This window comes from Apis dorsata, unplaced genomic scaffold (genome assembly GCF_000469605.1).
Source record: "Apis dorsata unplaced genomic scaffold, Apis dorsata 1.3 scaffold_980, whole genome shotgun sequence".
In the NCBI taxonomy this organism is placed as follows: Eukaryota; Metazoa; Arthropoda; class Insecta; order Hymenoptera; family Apidae; genus Apis; species Apis dorsata.
Window position 1 is genome coordinate 145,911 of NW_006264083.1, and position 10,158 is coordinate 156,068.

The 10,158-nt window shown below is 26.3% G+C and overlaps 2 protein-coding genes across 8 annotated transcripts in view; one reads left to right on the plus strand and one right to left on the minus strand.

The window, feature by feature from the left end:
* The window catches only part of LOC102671914 (odorant receptor 30a-like), a 39,231-nt gene that overhangs the window by 5,606 nt on the left and 23,467 nt on the right, over positions 1–10,158 (plus strand). The gene's annotated exons all lie outside the window — the stretch shown is intronic.
* The window catches only part of LOC102670917 (facilitated trehalose transporter Tret1), an 18,880-nt gene that overhangs the window by 4,258 nt on the left and 4,464 nt on the right, over positions 1–10,158 (minus strand). For 5 of the 7 annotated variants that reach the window (XM_006623954.2, XM_006623952.2, XM_006623953.2 and 2 more), the window contains exon 2: positions 4,935–5,387. In XM_006623954.2, coding sequence (XP_006624017.1) covers positions 4,935–5,387 — 453 coding nt within the window. Of the gene's footprint in view, positions 1–262; positions 910–4,934; positions 5,388–5,781; positions 5,911–10,158 lie in introns of those variants that run through there. The other 2 variants (XM_006623955.2, XM_006623957.2) reach the window with 2 other exon arrangements.

The following is a 10,158-nucleotide window of genomic DNA, read 5'->3' on the forward strand; positions in this document are numbered from 1 at the left end:
ATTAGAAATCAAAATTGTTATAAATGGCCAAAATTCGAGAATCATAATACTTGTGATGTTTATGAAGCGAAGTCAATTAAATAAGATCTGGTAAAAATCTCGACCGATATTCAATACGAAACAAAGGTCGAACAGTGATAATATACAATAATAAAAAGAATGAATGAAGGACGAAAAGAAGAGAGTGGTTATACACTTAAGATCATATGAATAAAATGAAGCATCAATTTCTATATAAAGTACACAATGCCGTTGTCGATACCTGAGAAGGGGTGCATTTAGCAACTGGCGCGTTGCCCGGTAATTCGATGTCCACATGAGTATCAGCTCGCATAAAAATCTTCATGATCGATAAGAATATAGGAACAAGATGAAAATTGATCGAAGAAGAGATATAGAAATAACAGGCGAAAGCTTCACGTTGTAACGCCAAAGAGATGAAAAACAATTCTACGATCGTAGCACGATTTTCGCCTATACGTTAACCGCTCGATTTTTGTTTCGAATCACGATATGTATAACGAACTAAACGAATACACCGTTCGAACGCGCGTGCGCACCGATCAATATCGATTTAATTTTATTTGATACACCAAATCAAATCGTTTCTTAATTAGAAATTCAAAATTTTTCGATTTCAATACGCGTATTTATCGATTATTTGCTTTCACCGTATTATTAATTTCGCGTCCTTCTTATATCAAATGTTATTTCTAATGCTATAGTTGTTATTATTCTTTTTCTTCTTTTTCTTGCTGGTACCAATTTTGATGATATTACTATCGATATCGATATTTTCGTTGTCAACGTTGTCGTTGTTATTTTATCGTGATTTTGTCGCCAATTGGTTTTGTTAACGTTAACAACGTTCCCGTAAGATTAAAACGCTATTGGCACTTGTGGACCGACGGGTGGTTCCCTGTTTATATAGGGAAACGATGCTGGGGGGCCGCGACTATCCCTTCTCTTGTCATTGCGAAGATCCATCGTCCGCGAATCGGACGATTATACGTATAAACGTATATATGCGCGCGACTTTGCGTACGCGGGGTTCTACGCGTAAACGTAACTTGTGCCATTACTGGACGACATATAGTTAATTTCGAGAGACCGTTTAGTACAGAAAGCAATAAGAAAGAGAATGGATGAAAAGAGTTATCGGGAGGAAAACTTTTTCCTTTCAAAGTTGATTATAAATAAATCATATTTTCTTATATTTAAATTGCAATTGAAAAAAATATTTAAAAAGTCTGTATTTTCGAAAAATAGTCGCTTGTCTTCGCGACAGAATCGCGTTGTTATATGATCAACCGATCTTACCGCTCGCGACCTTCTTTCGCGTTGCGTAATGTTCTGTTGAAGCATGACACGCATTGCTCTTCTTTTTCTTATTCATGATCAAAGAAATATTGCCATTTTTCGTTTCGTTTCGTTTCATTATTTTCCGTTTCATAAACTTAAGAAGATGAATTCGTTATGCTTTTTTTTTTTTATGATTGACACGATAGAATGTATAGTAAACACTTGTACAATTTTGAATATATCATTTCTTCGCTGTAACGACAATATAAAACAAAAATCATGATTTCTAAATTTTTCTTTATAATAACATATAAAAATAATAATTTTAATTTAAAAGTATTTGAAAAACTCTTCATTAAATTTTAAATTAAATTTAAATATTTTAAATTAACGTTCTAAAACGTAAAAGGCTACAAGTTTTGAATTATATAATTATTTCAACAAATTGAAGTACACAATTGAATGGCACATTTGTAAACTTCAACTTGAACTTCCCATCGCTATATCCATTCGCATTCATGTTTGTAATGATAGAGATTATTATTAGAGAATCAAAAAAAAATCAATGATAGAATTCGTGACTATCTATCATTCAATTTTAATTCTTTCGTGTCATTTATCATTATTAATTATTTAATATGGTTCACAAACATCTCGAGTCTATACGTCAATGATGTACGTGGAAGAAAATTAAGTCGTTAGTTATTATCAGAAGCATATACAAGGTCAGTATAGTTGAGTACAAATGTATATGCACGCATGTAATGCATACATTCGTCTTTTATTTTTCGCAATTGTTTCTTTCGATGAATCGACCACAAAACAAGCGAGAGATCAACATTTCCATTCTCCGTTTTTGCACCTGCTCCATTTTTGCATTCTTCTTCACTCACATGCCCTTCTCATAGATAGATATATTTCTTCTCATCTCATCCCATATTTTCCTCATTTACTCTTCAGTCCAATTTAGGTTACGTTTATATTATCCGATGCGACAATGAACGTCACGACTCAGACAAATATTCTCGCATGTAATCAGATGAAAATATTATACATATATCCATCTTCAATCCAATCGGTACAAGTTAATTTATACTCGTTCAGATGCGATGTATTATAAAATAATTTATTACGATGAATTTTCTTGGAAAAAATCAAATTCATATAGTATATTAGATGTTTTGTTTAATCGACAAATATCTATCATTACTATCAATAACAATATTTCGTTGAATAAACATTTGACAACAGATTAGCATATATAATATATACTATAGAGGACTCAATATATATATTTTCATATTATTTCTTCTTGTATTATAATTATATTATTTAATATTTAATATAATATAATTATATTATATAATATTTTAATTATATTATATAATAAATATTTTATATTTAATACTTCAATAATTTTCAAATTTCTTTGGTCAATTTGCCGATTAATTTTAGTTCTTCACTAATGTTAATGAATTTGAAATAAGTTAGAATATAATTTAAAATAATTTAATTTAGAATAGAATAGATTCTAGAGATCAAAACAAGAATTGATACGAAAATGTCGATTGAAATATTTATTAACTGTTGAATTATTTATTAAATTATAAGTAATTTAAATTTTTGTTAAATAAAACGAGGCAGAAACAGAACAAGACAGCAATAATAAAGATAGAAAATAGAGTATTATTTTATTTAAAACGAGCTTAGTTATTTATAAGTTATTTATAATTTAATAAATAAATCTCAATTGATATTTTTGTATATCAATCATTATATTTGTTTCAAAGAATTAGAATTCTAAAATTCAAAAAGTATCTCATAAATATATGTATTAACATCTTGTATATAATTATGTCAAGAAAAGAAGAAAATCTTAAAAAAAATTATTTTCAAAGGAAGTAAATTTAGGAAGTAAATTTTCGATGAATTTACTCATTTTATGTATGTATATATATTATTATTCGCTCTTAATAATTGCATATTGATTATATCATGAATGCATGTGTACAGATAAAATTCAATGATAATATTATAAAAATCAATAAAAATTTTTTGCAAATAATTTAAAATCTAAAACCACTTATAAAAAAATCGAAATAAAAGTTTATTAAAATCATTTTTTTTACAATATATTTCAAATTCATTAAAATTCATTAAAATTCATTCACAAAAATCAATGAGAAAAAATAATCAGCAAGTTGACAATTATAATATTAACATAATATTTTATATTATTTTTTATATAATATTATATAATATTATTAATATGATTATTATATAATAATTATATATTATTTTTTATTATAATTATAATTATAATATATATTATATATATATATTACATACATATATTACATACATATATATATGTGATAATTATAAATATTATATTAAATAAAATGAGAATAATTGAAAATTATAAAAAAATTTTTATTTTGTCAGTTTCTTATTATTCAAAATTCATATAATTTCAAAAAAGAAGTCATAAATGAAAAAAATATAATAAAAATATAAAAGATAACATAATAACAATCACACTCTAATCAAATATCTTAAAATAAAATCAGATTCTAACTTCAGAAAATGATCTTGTATGCGTATATGTACTATTGTGTAGTATATAATATATTTGACAAATATCTTATGTTATTGGAATCGAATAGTATAAATATTATATTAAAGAAATATCGTCATGTCTGAGTCGTATTATTTAATGTCGGATCCGAACAGATAATATATATAAACATAAGTTCAGTTTGCTCTTAGTTGGGCATTATTCAATTGCAACTGAAGATATTAATTATGAAAATGCGATTAAAGTGAAATTTTGCGATAAATTACGAACTACGTTTAATCAATGTTTTGAACATATTGAGTTTCATAAAATATTTAAATATGAACTAAAAATTTATCTATCTTTTGATTGAAAATCGATTGATTTAAGATCGCATTTTTTTTTGTATGCTTTCATAATATTATATCATTGAAGATGTTATTGTCGCGTATTGTTGTTTGCGTAACGATAATAAATACATGTACATACATGTGCACACGCGCGCAACATGGATGTCGTAAAGACGAAGATCACGTTGCCCTCAAGTTTAGCTCAAACGACAGGGCGGAGAGGCACGCATGGCATTTGATTCACGCGAGAAAGAAAAGCATCGAGGGCAAGAAGCTTCGGGATCTGCTGCATCGCGCAATCATCACGCAAGATTCCCTTGAATCACGAAACTTTCGATTTTATCGATTTGATGACAATTATCGATAATATCATTTCCAACTTCAAATATTCAAATATTCAAATATTTCGTTTCAAGTTTTGATTCTCGCAAAATGAGAAAGAAAATAAATTAAATGCTTAAAAAGATGTTTTCTCGGATTATCCTTGAAATTTCTACGCGAACAAAAACGAACAAAGTATAACTTTGTTTTTTCACTTGAATTGAAAAATATAAACACGATTTCACAATGTTACTCATGATATTTTTTTATACGCATATATGGTTAATTATATATAATGTATATATGTATATATGTATAATGTATATGTATATATGTATAATGTATAATGTATATATGTATATAATATAATTAACGAAATGATTAGAAAAAAGAAAATGAATTACCTGCATACTATAGCGCATAGGTGATCGTTTTACTTCTTTGAACTGTGTATGCAAAACATCGTCCGAGTCCTTGGCCGGTTTTATATTTTGCGAACTCATAGTTTGCTTGGTGTTTTCGACCCCCATATACGGAGGTTCGCCGACCAATAATGGATCGATTTGCTTGTAATCGTGATCAGAACCCTTGTCAAGAGGATCGTATATGTGAGACCCGTTTAGAGTCTTTTGATGATTGTTCCTTAAATTCTGTGCATAGTAATGGTTAGCAATGACAATATTGCTAGAAGGAATCACTTTTTTCTCCGCGATTAGGGCTGTCTGACTGTTGAACGGACTCGCGATTGTTGCGAGTGTCGTATTCGATGAACAATCTAGATTGATGCCTGAACTGTTCGTCGACGATTTTGCAACCGAAGGCACTCTCGTATAGTATTTTGGTAGAACAGTTCGTTCCTGAAAACAGACAAAATTAACCTTATCAATTTTTTTTTCTTCTTGTTTTATCATTCTTGTTTTTTCTCTTTTCGTTTCAATTACTCATTCTCGTTCGCGTTCGCATTCCATAATGCGCAAATGAACTTTCGATACGAAGCAATCCGATATCTTAAATAATTATAAAAATTTATTCAACTGAATCAATAAATGTTAAACTTATTTATGTTATTCGATTAACTTATTCTTTCTCTCTTTTTTTCTTCATAAAAACACACACTGGGCACTTATGATCAAAATTACCAGAACCTTCGTAGATAATTAATGTTTATTGCAATTGATATAAAAAAAATACCTAAAAATACAGCGTTTATTTAATTAACTAATGTGTTGTATTATTTAACACAGCAAATACCTAATCTACAGTAATCCAATGTTCGCCAGGAAACGGTCAATTATGTTAAGGGGATGAAATTTCAAAGTTGGAATATTTATACTAGATTCGTTTATCGAGAATTGTGCCAAAAGAGGAGGAGACACATACCGATTATCGTTCTGAACCAATGACAGAAAGCGATGAACGAGAAACAGCGTGATTCTTACTCGACGATTAGATGACTTTTACCCCTGTGATTACTGATAACCTCTGTTGAACTTCATGACCAAATCGTGAGCTCTTTGCTTTTGCGAATGTTATGCTCGTGCACAACGCATCTTGACATATATGATACATAAAAAGTTCATGGAATTTGCTTTTTCGTTTTGTAATGTTGACAACACTGTCATTATTTTTTCTATTGGACTATACTACTGATAGCATATTTTATTATTAGTTCAAATTTCACAATTATATGACTTATAGTTCTTATGCAGCGACAATTTTAATTTTAAGACTTCTAACCATCATCCTAAATGAAACAGAATATTTCACAATCTTTTGAAAAAATAACATGTTAATATATTGTTTTTTCAAAAGTTGCAAGACATTTTGTTTAACTTGTGACAATAATTAGACACAAATGTTTATTAAAACTATAAGACTACAACTATAATATAATTATGAAATTTGAACTAATAATAGAAAATTTTATTAATAATAGTCTAATAAAAGAAATTGCAGTATTATCAATATAAATAAAAAATATTCCACGAACTCTATTCACATTCTGTATTTTGTATATTGTATATAAGGTATATATAAATCCTAATAAATCGATTTAATTTTATCGATTTACCGAAATCTTTGAATATCTCACTCAAAAATTAAATGTTGATCACATGTGTATTACACATTCACTGAAATATTAGTGATTCTCTATTGTTGAAAATTTAAAATTTATATATGACGATGTACAACATCGCGTGGCAATTAAATTTGCAAATAATCGTTTCAGTATTCTATTCTAATAATAGCGATTGTTTCTATGTGAACGTTTTATTCTTCAATAACGATATATTTCCTATTTTTAATAATTATTTATTTTTCTTCATTTTCCACCCTTTCATTGTTTTTTTTTCATATAACTTGATTATCAGTCATTTCTTTGCCTTTCTTTTTTTTTTAATTTTATTTTTATTCTTTGATTTTTTCTTTTTCTTTTCTTTTTTTCTTGTTAAATTAATTATGTTCAATATTCGTAACATTTCTCAATGGTATTTGATATCGAAAATCTATTGTCAACATACAAAACAAGTTAAATACAAAATAAGCTAGTTAATAGTTTCATTGTTTGCATTTTAAAAACGATGATTTTGTTGTTTGTTTTATACTATCGCATTTTTTTTGAACTCGATGACCGATTGTATAGTCGATACAGATACAATTTGTTAATGATCTATAACTACGCGTCATCTTCTTTAGTTATTAAGAAAACAATGGAAACATCTTTTCATGATATCGTGCACAATGTATATCATGTGAATGATCTTTGACTCTTACATTTATAATACATAGATTCAACAAGAAATGTTGGAACATAAAAAGTCAAAAAACACGCATTTGCATCTACTTTGTTTTGCGGTTGGCGCTAGTTTCAATTTCGTCGAATTCTTGTGGCGCTATCTCTCGTGAATGTTTAATACCGATAACCGACAGAAGAGAATCGTATATTTGAATCAAGTTATACGGTATGTTAGTGATCATCGTTACATTCATATACCGACAAATTAACTTTATCCTTTGAGTTTTGATACGATTATTTATGTTTTCCATTTTTTTCATTTCGAAATGAGAATTCGTAGAATTTCGAAGAATGTAAAATAATTAATAAAAATAATAAAATTATGTTTATTTTAAATAAGTATTCAAATATGTTTACTTTTAGTTTAGTACTAGTAGGTTAATCGAGATTGTTAAACTTTATATTTTATTAAAATTTAATTTACACGAGCAATTGTTATTAAATTAATTCGATTGACTAACTAAAAATTTATTTAATATAAATGTTTAAAACTAATTTCTTTTCGTTTACAAAATATAAACAATCACGAAAAATTTTATATATCAACTTTTACTAATAGTTTTATTTTAATTATTACCATCATAAATTAGAGAACATGTAACAGCTTGATCAAAGTTTATATTACAATAATTATAATTAAAATTGCTATATTCTTAATTTTCAAGATATCAATAAAAATTGTTTTATATTGAATTTTGCCTATATGATACATATATGATAATGTGTGCATCAATATACGATCGCTTCTTATCTTTCCTGTTTTTATAAACACATTGTGATTGATACTTAAAATGTATAACAAAAAACTGTGAATTCATATTTATCCAAAGAGTTTGAGATCTTTTGAATCTATACAATATGAAAACAAAATATAAAATAATTTTTGGGCAATCGAAATTACAATAATTAAAATTATAATGATGAAGTACTAAACGTGAAGCAGGTATTGTTATTATCGTAACTTTGATTATCGTAATTTTTATCATTATAATTTCGATTCTCTAAAGATTTATATTTTATTTTTGCATTTCTTAAATGCAAAAAATTTCAAATTTTTTATAATTAAATTCTAGTTATAGTTATTTATATATTTTAGATGCCGAGCACAATGTGTTTATATAAACAGTAACAAATAATTGCATAATGATGCATATTCTCATGGACGCATATATAAGCAAAATTTAATGTAATAATAATAATAATTTCTATTTATATATCTCAAAAATTATAAATTTTAAAGAAACAATCCAGAACATAAATATTATAATTCTTGAGATATAAGATTTCAATCATGATATATGATCAACTCATTATTCTGATAACTAAAAATATCGAAGTATTCAGTATTTAGAAATTATTTCAATATATATTTATTCTTTAAGATTATCTGTTTCTCACATGATGTCATTTATTTAAAGTTTTCAGTACATTGAAACATATGACAGAATTATAAAATAAGAATTAATGCATAGAAATTTTGGATCATTATTGAAAATAACATTAAAGTATGAATATTAAACATATGCATTTGAAGTACTTATTTTTCTTATTTTGAAAATATTCAGAATTATATTTAGAATTATATTCTATTTCCAGAATATATGTTGTCCATACATCCAACACAAATTTTTATCGTTTCATTTGCGTAGTCTAAATCGAACGACGGTACTATTTTCGTTCCTCCCGAACATTGCTGAAGGAAGACGCAGCTTTTCGTTATTCATCAGCCTCTCGAACAATCGATTTGATAAAAAGAAAAAGAATTTACAATATATATTTACATAGAACAAAAATACTATAAAGTGAGAATAAAAATAATGAATAAAAGAAAAGAAAGAGAAGTATAATTTCATCATATTTTCATCATATTAAAAAACAATGATTCCATAGAATTTAAATGTAAACCATAATAATTGAAATTCAGTTATATATAAATTAAACAATTTTACATTTCAAATATTTCGTAATTATAATACAATATTGCATCAATCATATTTACCAAGAAATATGTTAAAGAAAACAAATCCATAGTTATAAAGATTGAAATAGAATATCATTTGTATATTCGTATCGTTTTTCAGTATTCAATCTATAGTATTCAATCTATAGTATTTTTGATTAAGCTTAAAAAATGTCGCATGTTCTACTAATTTGTAAGTAAGTTAACAAATATAACAAATTAAATTTTACTCAAGAAAAATTTCATTGATACGCAGAATAATATGCATGAGTACGTGTCGTAATGATCTTGTCTCGACCGTGAATTGACGTTAAGGTGACATTGCGTATATACTTTAACGATATGCGCAAATATCGCATGCGCATGAATCGGAATCTGTATGAATGTATGTGTACAAAAACAAAAAGCAGCTGCATTTAATCTTCATCAACTAGTAACAAATTCGTTTCGATATCGTTGCATCCATTCAAAATACAATAATACTAATCTTTCAATTTATATATTCATATAATATCGCTAAATAGAAAATTCAAAATCTATTAATTCCTACAAACGAAAAAATTCTATAATATAATAATTGATTCATTATTGATAGTTGCGTTTAGTATATTATAAATATCAGGTAAAATACTATATATATATTCAATCTTTCTAAATGTCTTTTGAACATTTCTATTGAAATTATTTTTTTTTCTTTTTTAGTTCTTTTTACATCAAATCTCATTTAAAAAAAAGTGCACAAAATAATAAAATTTCTTTCAAAATAATCTCGATTAAGTGAATATATAAAATTATTATGTATATTTTTCGCAATAAAAAAAAAAAAAAAAATTAAAATAAACGAAAAAAAGAGAACAATGGTTAAGAATAT